Consider the following 16,795-nt stretch of genomic DNA (forward strand, 5'->3'; position numbering starts at 1 on the left):
AGCATGACGAACAAGCTACAACCAGAAAGTTACGTACTTCAGAGAAAATATTGTCTTCCAAGGGCGAAAGGTGTGCCCACACAGAAAATATTCCATAAGCAAAAGATGTAGCTTTCACTACGACGACACCTAGTCCTTAAGTCCCAACAGATATATTGAATCGAAATTATTAAAATAAAGGTTTTGCCCACAAAGAGCCCCATTCAAAGGCAAAGGTAAATAGCAACCACAACAACGACAACACCCAAACACGACGCTCCTATTTTTTGGCCAGCTGCTCCGGCTACATGAATAGCGGGGAGAGCATCAGGTTTTACTACAGACGCAGGCTCTGGTGAAGCTATGGCAATACTATTTCCTGCTGGACTGGGTATAGTTGAGAGGATTACTAGATTTGGCGATGTGATGCTAGTGGCTGCTGGAAGTGGCGAAGTGGTGATACTAGTTGCTACTGGCTTCGACGATGTTATGGGTTTAGCATTACTCCCGACACCGAGTGTCCTAGGATCGGCAGGCTGGATCAGTCCGTTCGGTAGTAAGCTTGGCTGTATGCTAAGTGTTGTTTGTATAACCTTTCCACCATCGCCGCAGCAGAGAGGTGGTGGCGAAGGTGGCCCACCGCAGCATGCAGGTGCCGGAGGGGATGGTTGACAAGGTGACGGAGTGGGAGGACCATTTGCTCCTAGAGGCGGAGTGATTACTTGTAGCGACGGGATTGTAGGTGATGGGATTATAATCGACGGTGCTGCTGCTGGTGTACGCATTGGTGCAGGTGCTGTTGTAGTATTGGCGTAGCAATCCACACAGAGTTGGCTGCCTGGCTTCAAGTTAGCGCAATTCAAGGCCAGACCAAACAATTTCTTATTTAATGCCACTAGTTTAGATCCTGGATCTGAACCTTGTTCGTCATGAGCAATGGCGATTGATTTACAGGTATCTCTTGGTTGCACCTAAAGAGGAAGATATATGTAAGTTTGGGTGTTCAGACACAAAGCCAGAGAAATTTAATCGACTTGAAGCAATCAGATCAACAACAATACAGCCAAACTTACTGTGTAAACGCTGGTACAGTTGGCTAACGGGTTCGGACAACCACTTGATCCACAGACACAGAGAGTCGCTTCCTTGTTGATGGGCAGGCTAACGTTCAAACCGGGATTCAGTGTAACTGAATAAGAGGTAGAGCAATCTTGTCAGCTACAATTGGAGAACCCAAAGAAACTGACAACAGACAGTGAGTTCGTACCCAAGTCAGCAGAACTGTTCCAATGCTTTTGTTGTGCAATAGAGTCCAGCGTATCTGAAGCTTTAACGGTATACATTTCACTCTAAATACAATATGAAAATGAAAGATTTAGTTGCAAGGTCGTGGTGGATGGAATTCAATATCTGCTTTGAATAGGTGTGCACACTTTCGAAGTTACGGTGGAGATGCACTTACACAATTTGCCACTGGATGATAAGGGCAAAAGTCCGTCGTCGGATGAGAGCATCCTTTAACTTGTACTAGACCTCCCAAGACGGCCAAAACCACGAAAAAGAGTCTGTCCGTCATTTCTTCTCTTGTTGTGCTCCAGGATATGGATTTCTAGAATCAGAGAGCTCACGGATGACAACTTCTGGTAAGGAGTGCTTTGATATAGTCCTGAAAGCGCCTTTGTGAGTTTCAACGGATTTGGGCTTCTCAAAAAGTTGTTTTAGTTGGTGTGTTGGTGTTGGTTGTTGTCCAGGAACCAATCACGATGTGCAGCACATCACACAGACTGCAGGATTATCAGATCATCATTCAATTGAGCCAAAATAGCGTAATGCACGACGCAGACAAGAATCACTTCATGAGCATCCACTACCAGGCAGCCACATTTGATGCAACGTGCTGAGTTGTCAATATTCTTGGAAAAAGAATTCCATTTGGTTAGTCTTAATGGCGGTAGAAGCACACGATAGGCCCGTCGATCTTCCAAGCTCTACGTTCTTAACAAGCTGGGTCAGAAAACATGTTTGATGTCAAAATGTTTGATGCCGCAAAATACAGATAGATAATACATTTGACAATCTTTGAATTAGACTCTAATTAGCACTTGATGACATGCTCATCCTCATCTAATCACCTTTGATCGCGTCCGAGTCTACTGATTCAGCATCTCCACCCACCTCCTTGCAATGAGACAAGGAATCCAGTAGGCATAATACTGTCAAACATATCTACACATTTTAGGTTGCTGACTGCTCCATGTTCAGCACAAGAAATTTTAGTTTGCGTAGCATCTATATGAAGGCTACGAAGGGATTTCGTTGCTTCCTTTGACCAATGACATCCATCCTCTCGAATCTAAACCACCTGATTTCTGACTGTTGTACATGAAACGCGAGAGACACCATCTACTCAAAGCTTCATTTATTCCCGGTGGAGGTGGGCATTGGAATTCCAGTTTGCGTATATTGGGATGATTTATGGCAAACCTCCACCATTCACCTAGATGGACCAACCGAGTTGTCCCAACACCCAAGGCCAAAGCAGCATCATCTAAGCTCAAAGCCACTGGTGATGATGGCATGAATTCCAATGGTGAGAGCTAGTTTGTCGTGATGGTGAGTGCCTTAAGACTTCTACAGCAGGACAACATGTTCCTCCCGATAATGGACTAGCACCTTCTAGCTGAGGCGGCCGTGTATACACGTTGAGGAGTTTCGTATAAACCAATGGGTTCTGGCATCCTGTTTAATGGGGTCCCGCACTTGGAGCACCCAGTTGAAGGGATTTACAAATCGAACCTTACTGGCGTCAACGGAATCGCAGAGCTTCCTAATTGCTGCTTTATTCCAGTCTCTCGATACTGGAGCTGCAGACTACAAGTCCTGACGAGAGAAATGTTGCGTGTGCTCTATGATACAATCCAGCACCACCAAAGCTAACGAAAGAGTAGTAGCAGACATATCCATCGGCTGACAATATGGTTTATGATGGCGAACTATAGAATTGGAAGCTGGTTGGCAAAGCTCTAATGGTTTCTTCCCAATCGGGTTTCAATGTTGATGCAAAAGCTCGTTTTGAAGCTAAGCAGAGGATATCAAAAAAGACAGGAATTCATCATTCAAGTGTCCGGCGATGCCACTCGCTTCATCCAAGATGTTTGTATCTCCTGCAAATCAGTTCCGCAAACAACTCACCTCAACCAGCTACTGGAATTCCAAATTCAGCAGTTCAAGAACTCTCCCCGCACCAACCTAACACAATTTCATATGACTTGGAACTATGGCATCTACTGCTATCTCAGAGCTTTACCGCCCGTGGTTGCTAAAAACTGAGCTTACTATCTGAATGTCTGTTTCAGGGCCATCTTCTTATGACACATTATAATTAAGCAATTATACAACCAAGGGCTCCTTGCCAACCTTCACAGCAAATCATAAAAGTAATCCAATCCCTGACCAATCTCCCACAGCGATATGCCAGAGTGCATTTCTTTCGCAAGAGTCAATCTATCGTCAATAGATTGAAGTGTTGGATACCATACTTCATACACCTGTTTGCCATGAGTGTATTGGAAGGAGTGTTCTCCATACGTAGAGTCCCATTTTATCTTGGGACTGAATTTTGAAAGGATTTCTAGATACGTTGTGCCTGTGTAATATAGTGAGGTGTTAGTAAAATACTCGTTTGTAGGCAAAAAAATCCTTCGCTATTGTACCGAGTAATAACCCTATCAACTCACCAACAATAGCCTCCAGCTGCCCCTCAGGCCAAACAGCAAATCGATACCCATAACAATTCATCCCCATCAATATCTTATTCCTATTCCCAGGCGATACTTTCCCCAATCTCTCAACAGCCTTATGCAGCTCCTCAATGGGCGCGTTAGGTCCTCCAATACTGGCTTGTACAGAGTAATCATACGTCATTATTGAAAATGCGTCAACATATTCCACCATTTCCTCAAAATCCCTTGGGCTGAATGGATCGGCGGTTGTTGTAACGTCCTTCCAAGGTGATATGACTAGGATTAGGTCGCGTTGAGAGGTATGCAGGGTTGAAGATAAGAGTTGGATGAAGCGTTTTAGGTAGTTTGGGAGAAAGACTTCGAGGACTATGCCGTCAAACGAGTGCTTCCTAATGAGACCAAAAAAAGAATTGGAAGAATGCGAGTTATACTTGCCACCGAGCGGTGTCTTTTCTTGCGGTTTCATGGTTTTAAGCACGGTTTTCATTCCGTATATGATGCAAGTTGACAACATTGATGGTTTGCAGCAATGCTTTGTTAAAACCGTGCTTAAAACCGTATAAGTTGACAACATTGATGGTTTGCAGCAAATGGCTTTTTTGCAGCCCAGCAGCCTCGAAATCCACACACCTTTCACCCACACGTACTTACTCGCACTCATCAGCAATCAGCCTTATAATCTTCTTCATGATAGACTCGTCGCTGACGAGAGCCAAGAATGCTTCTTGAGAGAGTCCAGGTATCTGAAATCTAGGCACAATCTTGACTCGCCGACGATCAGGTAGTGGAGCTCGTACCTCCTTCATCCAGCCTGTATGAAGAAGACGGAAGAAAGAACTTGAGTACATCATCGTCGAGTTGGTATTTTTTTTGTTGTTTGCACCAAACGAACATCACACACAAACACGTACCTTCGTCAACATCATGACCCCCTTCCAACTTATACGATTTAAACGAATTCGAATTCTTTGGTTTGATATAGTACCAAACAGGCGATATATACGTGAATTTGCCACGAAACTTTTTGGCAATGTCATATCCTTTTGAATGCCAGGGCGTCACGTATCCCAATACGAGCTGATTAAAATTGCGTGCCGTGTCATGAGACGTGATTGCGTGATTTTCGAGGATGTCGGTTGATGTAGGTGATTCTGTTATGAGACCACGGTCAGCTAAGCTGCCAACATCTGATGTATCGGTTGTGGTGAAGGAAGAAGCATGTAAGTCCTGTTCATTCTGGATTCCGATTATTTGGGCTTGTACGTGTAGGGCTAGCAGTAGTATAGTCCAAGCAGATACGAAATGTCTCATGTTTTCGATTATTGGGTAAATTGAAGTTGGAGGGTAATCGAGACCATGAATACGATCGGGTACCTAGATTATTGATTTTATGGGCTATAGCTTTGAGCGACCGATACGAGAATGTTCTCGTGCGTTGGGTTGTGAAAATGCAGTGTTGATTCAAGTTCAAAACTATCGCGTTTTGACGATGGTTGACGTATAGCCAGAACAGGGTAAAGACGTATAACAGACGCGTGATAGATGGATGCAAAGTGCATTGAAATGAAGGCATGCTTGCGATGGACCAGATCACGGTCGCTCTTACGGTACTAGCTCAACAATGAAGTGATAGCAAAAGCATGTTTGGAGTGTGCTCTTTGCATAGCCTCCTGCATGGTTACCTTACCCGCACAAGTCCATAAGGTTGAGATGCGTCCGCTCCTGTCAGACACTCGAGCCGAAAAGGGTGAAAAAAAGCTAACCTCGATTTCTAATGAAAGCTACCTTGAAACGGTTTATAGCAACAGAGATCACTACTCCCATATCATATAATCCTAACAATGGCATCTGCAATTACTCCCACACCAAAACGACATGCACTTGTACGTGCAGCTCAGAAATTCCTGCAAAAGAGGAATGTTCAATCTGTAAAAGCAACATCATCAAGTGTAGAGGACGATGCATCAGGAGTGCATATCGTGGATATCAAATCGGCTACTATACAGCAGCAACTGCTACTACTCGACTTGAACCACAACACATTGTCTGATGAGCTGGCAAACAGCTCCTCATACTGGAACGAAATCAAGCAGCAATCACCACAATCAACAAGGAAACTTACTTCAAGTAGCAACTCTAAAACCAGCAGGAGTCGGAAATCGAGTGTTGCTACCTTTTACCGTAAACTGCTGTCAAGCTTCACGGATAGTATGGGTAGTAGTAGGAGAGAGGGATCACTACCTGCATATGCAAAGAGTATAGCTAGTGGATCCATCCTTCCACCATCGTATGTATCCGAATCTCCAATAACAGCACGATCAAGTAGTGATGCGTATTCTGCTTGGAGCGTACCTGCTTATATGTCTCGAGAAGTGACGAGTACAATTGAGTCCAGGAAGTGTACTGCTGTCGCTACGTAAGTCTCTGCTCTGTGTTTGAGTGCGTAATCGCTTGATGCGTCAAGCACTGTACATTCAAACAATGACTAACACTCTCATCCTCAACAGACGCCCATTTTACGACACAAACTACATCCCAACATTCTCACAATCCCGATGCGGACGACGCATATCCCTTCCTTCCATTAAACCAATCGTCGAATCATACGAACGTAAATCAATCGACGAAACAGATTTCTTGTCTCTTTGGACACTCGTCATAAAGAACAGGAGGGATAATAGGTTGACTGATATTCCAGAAGTACTGTTACAGAAGGGCAAGATCAACATGATGGAGTATAGAGTACTGGCTGATCTAGAAATGGATGCGAGATTGACTGCTCAGAGGGGGTTTCAGGGCTTGTTACTGACGAATGAGCTGGCTGCTAATGAGGATGTTATGGAGTATATTAATTAGTTTCGATATTGGAATGGTTTAGAGATGATCATATACCCATTTTATACAGTCTGATACTCGTTTTGTAAGAAGGTTGGAAAGGAACCACAAATAATTGTATAGTGTGACTTGCAAGATATATACAGAATCGATAATATGTCTAGTGTTTGCTCCCTTCAATCTCGCTTGTCGACACAGCAAAAAAAACAGACGATTGCCCAATGAGCATCAAGGCTCAAAACCTCATCGTCATTTCCAAGGCCTCCAAGAATCTGGAGGCTTAAAAATCAAGTATGTACAGCTTCCAAAAGCATCCTCAATATGTCCGTAATACGCGGGAATTCAGGTTCATATGCAAGGAGCGAATCAAGCACATACGAATTCACGTGATTCGCCGAACCTGGCATCGTTCTGAACACATCAGAATTCTAGTCCTTTGCGATAGTGCTCCAAGAATCTCCTTCGTAAATCGTGCTTTGTGATGGAGTCCAATGGAAACTGTTTTCTCCATGCAACGAGATGTTTTCCCTCTCGATTCAATCTGTCGTGAAGCGCTTGATTGAATTTAAGCTCGATGAGTGATATCACCAATCGAGACTCTAAGCTGGTATCTGTTAGAGAGTCTACGAGCACTTGCACATCTAGAAGCGAGGTCCTTCAGCATTGGAAACAAAAAAGAGCGCAATCCCGTTTGAAATGTGTTTCTTGAATACAGCCCCACACATATTTGAAAGAATCGACAAAGCGATATAGAGAATGGTGTTGCATTTTTTTGGTGTTTTGCGATGCGATTCATGTTTTGGATTTACAGGGCCAATATTTGCACACGACAACAAAAGTTCCTAAGGCTGCAATGATTTCACTTAAAATGCAGACAGCATCTTCACATAACTAACTTGACGATCCTCTTCTTCGAAAGCCCGTGATAGCGTGATGGCCTCCTGAAGACACACAGAAAACGAATCAGTACCTGAACACAGGCATGCACAAAAAACCCTGATACAGACAAAAGAAACTCACATGATAAGTCAAACACGACCCCCAAACATCCCTCGTAGCCTCCAAAAACTTTTTCCGATCAACAACACCACCATCACTCGAATCCAACCTCTTGGCAACCTGTGCCAACACATTCTTGCATCCAGCCAATCCAACACTAGCCTTCTTCATAACCTTGTTGATATCAGACATTGGGAAATCTTGTCTCTTGTCTTCCATGTACTGGTATACGAATTCGTCAGCGTCGAGAAGGACGAATTTGTGTTTGAGGACTTCGACCGTTGCGCCAACGTTTAGGTCGGCCGTTTTGTAGTATTTGGGACCTTCGGCATCGGAGAGGGCAGAGCCGGGGAGGAGGACGCGTTTGCGTTCCATGAATTTGCCACCGAGGATGCCGGCGTTTCGTTGTGGTGGTTCGTCTATGATGAGATGTTAGATGAGAATGGAGAGAAAAAAAGGATACTCGCAAGAAGGTTAATACGCACAGATAGTCATGGTATCATCAGCCAATCTGTAACTGATGACGAATCGACGGTCCTTGTCTTCCTTGTGTTTGGAATCCTATTATATCAACGTAAGAATATGTGAGATCAATCAAGACGGACATTGGTTGAACATGTACATTGTGTCCTTGTCGTTTTCTTCATTTTCTCCTTCCAGGCTCAACAAAAACTGCAATCGATCATAACATACCATACGAGCAACAAATCTCAAAACCTTATGCTCGTTCTCCAAAGCCTTCAAGAAGTCTTTCTTTGGAGGCTTCAATACCAAGTATCGGCAGCTTCCGAGCGAATCTTCAACATCTCCATATCCATTGTATGGAGGCACTTCAGGTTCAAGGACACGTTGTGGGGTTGTTTCTACTGGGATGGCAACGAGACTTGATGGTGAGACTCCGAGTGTGGTCTGGTAGAATCTGCGAGTGTAGTCGTCGCAGTCTCGTCTATAGAGGGAGAAGAGTGAGTACAAGAGCGGAGACAGTATGCATTACAATTTTATAAGTGCAAATTTCTTTTGCATGTCGCACTTTCACTTACAAGAGGAATTTGCGTCCCAAGACGTTAATGCTTTGTCCAATTTGGAAGTCTCTCCAGGTGTACACTTCAGCGTTCTCTAAAAGCAGGGCAAAGTGAATATTTAGAGGAAAAAAAACTACAAGTTTGAAGGAATGTGAATGCACTGTATCACACTCATAGACTCACCGTTAGCAGATCCATCCTTGTTCAAATGTTGACGACGGACCAAAATAGGCGAGGGATCACGTCCGTTATTTGGCTTTTGTACCTCACGGACTTCACAGCAGTCATCAACCAAGAAATAGTGCAGGACCTAATGCACAAATCGTTATCGTCCGTTTTGGTAGCCAACAAATAACCAAAAAAAAAAATAAGTATATCGAGGACTCACGAATTCACGTAATTCACCAAACATGGAATCACGATCATCCCAAACGCAGTAGAATCTCAATACTTTGCGATCATTCTCCAAGAATCTCTTTAATAGATCGTGTTTCTCGACAGAGTGCGATGGGTTTCTGGGCACACGTTCTCGGGATACGATGTATTGGTCTGTTGGCATGTCTTCTGGAGCGTTCAAGATGATGTTTTCTGTCTCTCTCATGTATTGCTAGGGATGAGAGCGGGTGAGAACATCATTTACGGCCCCAGCTATGACTTTTTTTGGCACGTCCATCATTCAACAAGAGCTTTATTTATCCTCTGTTTACATACCTCAGTAAACTTGTCACAGTTAACAACACGATAAGTTCTTCCATAAATCTGCAAATTGATTCCCAGGTTGAAATCACGAGCCCGGTAGTACTCTGTTGATGACTTTGGTAATCGTTGGCGTTTAATGAGTACTCCTTGCAAGATACCCGAGTTCTCGAATTCAGGTTCGACTACGGCGACGGAATCGTCTTCGAGATAGTAGAGGATTCGTACACGACGGAGGTGGAACTGTTCACGCGATTCGTGGACTGCTTGTTTGAAGTACGCGTCGAATCGGAGGACCTAATAGGAGTATGAGTGGTGAATCACTACGATGGCGCATGAGCAAAAAAGACTAGCTTTGTTGAGCACAAAGGACCACAACATCCAACAACACCTGTCACGCTTCCAATAGTCAACAACAATCAATACGAATACACACCACTTTATCAAAGGCCACATAAGCAGGGACGAAACGGGGCTCGACTTTGGGTGCATGGAACTGCTTGTCTCCATATGTTATAGCTGGATCTTTACCACTCCATTGCAACAAATCCTGAGCACTTGGTTGGATGTGGGCCTGATGAGCGACACCGCCAATAGAGAGACGAACTTGCTTTTGTAGAGCGTAAGAGTTTTTGTAATCTAAAGTGTGGGCTTTTCGAAAGTCGGTTTTCTGTATGAAAGATGGAGTAGAAGAGTGTGGTTAGATGAGGAATTGTTTATCGAATTTCAAGCCTTGATTTCAGTGCAAGATAATTGGGAATAATATTGAAAGAATGTATGAACTCACGGTAGCATCACCAAAGCTGTTTCCAGGCAAGAATGGGATGGACGCTTTTGGGACGTCTGCCGTGTTGTGAGTGTTTGCAACCATTGTTGATGCAATATGACGCGTCCTAGAGAGCAAATAAATTGACAAAGTTAGCGTGACTGTTTGTGGGTGAGTATTTTTTGCATCGGAAACTTCTCTCCCCTCAAAAAGGACGAGAAATAAGAGAGGTCGTGGGAAACCTCCGACAACGGTGAGCACCACACCGTACTGTACCATATATACACTGGCACTCATCATTTTGCCATTATTATAGATTGCCGGATCAGGTCTAGATCAACGTGGAACTAGTGTAAACCATCATCAACATTTTATAAATAAGAATGAGCAAAGTAACTCCGGATACACCCAGTCCTCCAACATCAGCATCGCCACCTAAACTAGGCCTGGGACGACGAGAGTCCAATGCAAAGCGGAAGGAAAAGAAGAAGGCATATATGGAACCTCTCGTGGGTTGTATATTCGAGTCGCAGATGATGAGTCCTTCACCGGGAACTACTTATTTCCAAGTAGCGGTCATGGCCGATGAGGGAAAGGTCATATTAAGGGATTGGCCAAGGCAGAGATTCTCCCAGGTGTGTGTACTGCTATGTTGTTTGACTGTGTTGTATAAACTATAAACCACACAACACATCACATACTAATACCCCCATATCTATAATAGAAGTGGACTCGGGACGGCGCACTAAACCCAGGCCAGATCTCGGAAACGTGTGAAAACTTTGTCGCTGGATCACTCAAGGATGAAATAACACGCATATTCGGCGTCGAGACTTATGATAAAGTATTCAAGGCATGTGAAAACGTCGTTGAATCTAAAGCTCAACAAGTAGCTGCCTTGGCTGACGACGCCGCACAAGCCTGATAAGATCTATACTACCATGATATAGTCACGTTAATTTTATAGCTAGGACAACACACACGTAAAACAGCAACAACAAACCGCACACCTTTGATATATAGTTATGAACAAATATAATCATGTACTGAGAGTTCTTTTTGCCAAATATCACGTTTGAACCTTAAAAAGCGAGAAACGATGGAATTCATTAGATGCACCTTCTGTGGCGGCTCTGCTTGTAAATATGAAGATTATAGACAATGGACAGGTAAGAGAATTCTACACGCACTCACTTCTTTCTTAAGTATTTGACTGTCTGAATTACTACTATAAAAAATTGTGTGTTTTGGACAGCTCCACCAAATGCCATCGAAGGACTATACTCGAACTGGTGAGAGCGAACAAGTGATGACATCTTCAATCTCTGACGCGGCTTCTCTTTAGGATCACCGACCAGATACTGGCAATGCAACGTCCAGCATCACAACTTATCAAGGAGCACAATCTGATTCAAGTTTTCAAAGATCAAAACATTGGTGAGGAGCGAATTGTTTGAATTCTTTTAATCTATGAAGTTTGAGTTTCAAGCTATAATCTGATCTCCAACTTCAACTGTAGGAGCAATCGTATGTCTACAAGAGAAAGGTGAACACACACTATGTGGACATGGTATAGAAGCTTCAAGTGGACTATCATACTTGCCTGAAACATTCACGGATTCCGGGAGTATGTTCTATGCTCATCCAACACCATCAACAGAACTCTGACACGTACTTCTTACACAGTCCAATTCATCCACTACGGCTGGCAAGACATGAGCACGCCATCCCTCGACCTCCTCTTCAAAATAGTCCAATGCATAACCCGCATTCTCGACACATCCCAAAAGATATCCATACATTGTCACGCTGGTCTAGGACGCACCGGACTAGTAATCGCATGTGTGCTCGTACTTCGGCACGGTCTAACATCCGATGAAGCTATATCCCTCGTGCGAACGAAACGCCCACTATCGCTACAAACAAAGAAACAGGTCTTGTGTGTGCACGCATTCGAAGAAGAACGGAACCACTACATGTATGCCTTCTTCCATGTGCCACGACGACGCAAGGCATTCAACGTTACCGCTGAAGAAGTAGTTATAGACGATATACTCGACGATCCATCATCGCCACAGCTCGTAACCCTCTCGGAATTCTTGAGACGCCAACGCTGTATCTTGCAAGCCACTGAATCACAACGGCTCCTGTACATTCCGAAAATTGTATACGAGATATGTCACAGGATATCGCATCTCGCTACATTGCATGCATCGGTAAAATTAGGTGTATGTGAAGCGTTTGCGACGTTTGATGGTATCAAGACGCCAGCTGAGAAACTGGATTTCGTGGGGCTCAAGAATCAGATTAATCATGGGAGTTTTGAAGGTGTTAGGAATTGTAATGATCATTTCTTGCTGATTGATACGGTGCTGTTTTGGGTTTTGCATTTGAGGGTGAGTTATTTTTTGGTGTTTGATGAGATCTTGCGCAAAAAAGCGACCTTCCAATCTTGACTATGATTCTTTTCTTGCATAGGAACCAGTGATTAGCAGATCTGTCCAACTCTCCATAGAACAATCCTCACAAGGAGAACCAGCAGAACCATGCCATGGGCTTGGCCGTCTCAATAAGATTACATTCCATACAATCAACATCATCCTCCAAGTCTTTCGAGACGTGCGTAATACATCCAAGGATTTTTTTGCACATCAGAGTCTCACCCAACCTCCCTCTTCTATAGATCCCAGACATAACCAGCCCCCTGCTATCCTCCATAACATCCAAACTAGCCACCCTCATAACCCACAAACGGTCCACCCTCACACACGCCTTCGACCCTCAATTCACATCATCACCAGTATCACCAGGTGTCTCCCCATCACGCCGTGTGCGACGCCTCTTACCCGCTTCACCAGCATCATCACCAACTCTAGCTGCCATCGAAGACGCTAGTACCACCACCGACATGACGGCCATAACAAACCTCCTCACATACATATACACCACGTTTGGCACATCAGAGACAACATTACGGCCCATCCTGAGACACCCCGATAAACCAGACTCTGAAAAACAGGTGTACGCAACCCTCGGCGTTGAATTCCCAGGCCACGAAACAAACATGGATGCCGACATCATTACCGAATTCGATAGTTATGAAGCACCTATAATTACTAGCACACTTGGACTAGTAAAAACATCACTCCCGTCTCTGGGAGTCCCAAACACGTCACTAGATAAGATAAACACGGCAAAACACCGCACGCATTCCGTACAGCCCTCGCCTGTGCTGACGTCGCCGTTGAGTCTGCCACCGATACATAATGTCGTCAGTGAGAATGTGCTGGTGAGAAAGTCGTTTGATGATGCTGTGGTGAGCGTAGATGGTGGTGTTAGTGAGGGACGAATGTCGTATGATGGTGTGAGAGGGAGGAAGGGGAATGCTGTGTCGCCTTTGGGTTCGCCGGTACCAAATGGTGATGGTGGTGAGAATGGGAGCAAGTGGTGGATGTTTGCAGGTAACAAGAAACCACAATAGAGTGTAAAAAGTGTGTAAGTCGAGTGCATGTATATAATATAGTAGAGTAGATTTCTGACAATGGTATGTGTTTGATCAGTTTTATGGTATGCGAACACTAGACTTTGATACTACGGTTTTTACTGGATATACTTTTGGTTCTGATGTACTGGACAACTTTTACACTGGGTTTTTGGATTTGTACAGAGGGTTCCCATCTCATAGTCCTATTTCAACAGAAACAAAATAGTATTGTGAGCAAAACAGAAGTGAGGAACCGGACCTATAACAGCCCAAAGGCGCTTGGGAAAAAAAAACATCTTTCAACATACCCTCAATATGCTCACTAACACCATATGTAACCTCATACCCAAACTCAATAACCTGTCTCAAACCCGGTCGTATCCGAACCAAAAACTCTAATTTCCCGGTATCAGGTGCATACTTGACTGCAATCTCAGACAATGTGGCTTCATCGACGTATTCGAGACGTGGTTTAAGGAGCGATACGAGTGGGGATGTTAGGAGGACTTTTATGCCGCTGTCGGATATGGAGACTGGGATGTGGTCTTGGACCTATATTGGTTTCGAGGGCGGGGTTTCAATAAAAAAAAGGAAGGTAGAATATGAATTATGTGCTTACGGTAACAGCGACATCTAGCTTCTTGCAGTTGCTGATTTCTATGATTTGGGTGTATCTTGCTACTGTTGTCTTCCCAGATAAAAGTCCACCTAATAATGAAAAAGAAAGTGTTTAGTCAAAGATATAGAGGAGAAAAAACCGTCGCAAAGAACGCAAATCACGACAGCATCTGCAGTCCTGATTTTCCGACTGTTCCCACTACCAACGCCCCTGCACGCCTCTGCATTCAATGTACGGAAGAAACTCACCAGGCTGAGTGTCAACAACCTTACTCAACGGCCTGTAAATAAGCGACACACCCGGATCAGGCCCTAACGGCAGCTCAATCTCCTCTCCCGGAAACGTGGTCTGTATAATCGACCTCGCCGTAAATGTGCCATCCAAAAACACTAGCGCAGGTCCATACAATAATATCAAATCAGCCGACTCGTTAGCCGCCCGAGTTCTTAAATATGCCGTGGTATCAATACGAGGCGATGCAGTCCATTTGAATGCAGGTCGTAATTCCATCGATGTGATTGTTATAATGTGTGGTTTGGCGTCGTTGGGGATGGAGACGTGGCCCGGGATTTCGTAGCGGACTGTGTATGTTTGGTTTGTGTGGATTTGGGGTAGTTGGGATGATGATAGGGTTGTTCCGGAAAGGTATTCTTCGATTGTAGAGTCTGAGATTACGGAGGGTGGTTTACGGATTTGAGCTAATTCCATTTCGTCCAGGACGAGGGATTGGCGACTGGCTTTTCTCAGGCGTGAGTCTGAGAGAGATGATGGTGGTGGTGTGCGTGATCGTGTTGATATATGCCATGTATTAATAGATGGTGCTTCGAGTGTCAGACAGGGCGATGTATTACAGAGCACCAGTTTACATCCAGTCCATGATTCACATGTGGTGTTTATAACACTGGCTTGGTATACAAGTCGGATTCGTTTACTATTGGTATCTACATTCAGCGAGTATCTCGGAGTCCATGATTCAGTGGTCGGTAGCGTATACGATACATGTAGTTCAATGGGCTGACTAGCACTACTGTTACTATCGTCGTGATCTTCAGCTTGTACGAATACATCGTGCGCTGCTACGAAAGTATCATTTGTCTCGGCTACACGACTCAACACAACAAGCACTTCCAATTCCTCCGTCGCTACAACTTTCTCTTCCCTCCCAATCTCCATCTCCAACTCGAGTTTAGCATTAACCAAATCCTCAATCTGATTCTCAATCTCCAGCACACTCTCATCAAGCTTCTGCTGTGTGTCTGAATACAGTTCCAAGAAATCGTGCAGGTTGGATATAAACCCGGGCTGGGCAAGCCAGTCATTCTGCTGCTGTTCGTTATACAGTTTAGCATACGACTGCAATGCAGACAGTTGAGTCTCGACACGATGACGGGATTTCTCTGCTGTCTTCAATCTAGTTGTAATGTCTTTGAGCTTGAGCCTGTTTGATGGGATGCTCGTGGTGCTTTCATCGATATGGAACGATCGGGTCGTCACTTCTATTATATCGTTTGAGTGTTTTTCATGCACCCTATATGTCAAATGAAATGTGAGTCAATGCGCAACAACATTGACAGAAAAAAAGAGCGAACTCCCAGACTAGTTGATGCATACCTAAGATTACTCAAGCAAGAAGGCAAACCTCTCAAACAAATCGTTCCTTGCTCTCCATTCAACTGAGCTCTAAAGATGCGATTTACTTGCACTAGATTGGTGAAAATTACGACCTTGTCAATGACAGAGTCCGATATCGTTACGATCTGCTTTTCTTTTGGCTCCATGGATGATGACAGCATTCTTCTCTCTCTGTTTACTGTGGGTTGTTTGGGATGCTTTTCAAGACATCATTGTTTTCGGGTGAAGAGTGGGAATGTACGAACATGGTTGGCAATGTGATGCATTGCAAGGTTTAAATATGAGCACTTTCGCCGCTTGTACGTGAAATACGTTTGGCATTCGTGACGTGATGCGTCAGGGTGGTGGGTGCCTTCTTGAAGGCTGTTGAAGCTGTTGCAGCTTTGGTGTTTTGAATAGTTGAATGTAGAAGTTTCAAGCTTTGACATTTGTTGGTTGAATCTGTCGAATAAGGCACATTCTACGTGTTCTAAAGACTACGAAAGTCGGACAATGAACAAGCTTCTCAGTTTGCCAAATTCTCCAAGTCGTGCTTGCGTCCACTGGCCTTTTCTTATATAAACCCTCACTTTCAAATCCACGAGGTAGCAGACGAGGAACTCTCACCGGTCCGATCTAATACAGTTCTGTATGTCGTAGAACTACAATATTCACTCTAATCTCACACCTTGACGGCCTGACGCTACAAACGTAACCTCCTTAGAACATCAAACCCAATGACGGATTCAACGCGTCCGCCGATGAACTCGCTGCTGGTGTTGGCAGATTAAACAGCTAAATTGCAATATTGTATATTGTGCAATCATTTTCAACTTCTATTACTGTGCGTGGCCAGGACATTGAGGCACAGTTTCCGAATCCAACCTAATAGACTATAGCCCTTTAAGATACACGACACTTCCAACCACGGCCAATAAGCAGTTTGCGATTGGTATCAACAGCTACACGTCTTCGCAGCTGATTGCCTTGTTCTCGACGACAGCCTGATACAGATTCAGCAATTGGTCCAACAAATAGTAT

General features: G+C 44.2%; 4 protein-coding genes across 4 annotated transcripts; 2 read left to right on the plus strand and 2 right to left on the minus strand.

Annotated features, from left to right (window-relative positions):
• Positions 1–3,398: 3,398 nt before the first annotated feature.
• SmJEL517_g04500 (uncharacterized protein) lies at positions 3,399–5,033 on the minus strand (the record flags this gene model as incomplete). Its single annotated transcript, XM_031170428.1, has 4 exons — positions 3,399–3,625; positions 3,717–4,111; positions 4,374–4,533; positions 4,634–5,033. 4 exons carry the CDS (start codon positions 5,031–5,033, stop codon positions 3,399–3,401), a joined length of 1,182 nt encoding a protein of 393 aa, XP_031023554.1.
• Positions 5,034–7,420: 2,387 nt separating this feature from the next.
• On the minus strand, positions 7,421–10,145 carry SmJEL517_g04501 (uncharacterized protein; the record flags this gene model as incomplete). Its single annotated transcript, XM_031170429.1, has 10 exons — positions 7,421–7,498; positions 7,578–7,975; positions 8,042–8,117; positions 8,250–8,502; positions 8,597–8,672; positions 8,762–8,888; positions 8,967–9,185; positions 9,290–9,571; positions 9,711–9,944; positions 10,062–10,145. The coding sequence occupies 10 exons, from the start codon at positions 10,143–10,145 to the stop codon at positions 7,421–7,423; spliced, it is 1,827 nt and encodes a 608-aa protein (XP_031023555.1).
• Positions 10,146–10,423: 278 nt separating this feature from the next.
• SmJEL517_g04502 (uncharacterized protein) lies at positions 10,424–10,965 on the plus strand (the record flags this gene model as incomplete). The annotated part of the gene is made up of 2 exons (XM_031170430.1): positions 10,424–10,675; positions 10,765–10,965. The coding sequence occupies 2 exons, from the start codon at positions 10,424–10,426 to the stop codon at positions 10,963–10,965; spliced, it is 453 nt and encodes a 150-aa protein (XP_031023552.1).
• Positions 10,966–11,139: 174 nt separating this feature from the next.
• Positions 11,140–13,521, plus strand: SmJEL517_g04503 (uncharacterized protein; the record flags this gene model as incomplete). The annotated part of the gene is made up of 7 exons (XM_031170431.1): positions 11,140–11,209; positions 11,296–11,332; positions 11,386–11,477; positions 11,560–11,667; positions 11,727–12,436; positions 12,519–12,659; positions 12,724–13,521. 7 exons carry the CDS (start codon positions 11,140–11,142, stop codon positions 13,519–13,521), a joined length of 1,956 nt encoding a protein of 651 aa, XP_031023553.1.
• Between the last annotated feature and the right edge of the window lie 3,274 nt (positions 13,522–16,795).

The sequence above is a fragment of the Synchytrium microbalum genome (assembly GCF_006535985.1).
Source record: "Synchytrium microbalum strain JEL517 chromosome Unknown SmJEL517_scf0031, whole genome shotgun sequence".
Classification (NCBI taxonomy): Eukaryota; Fungi; Chytridiomycota; class Chytridiomycetes; order Synchytriales; family Synchytriaceae; genus Synchytrium; species Synchytrium microbalum.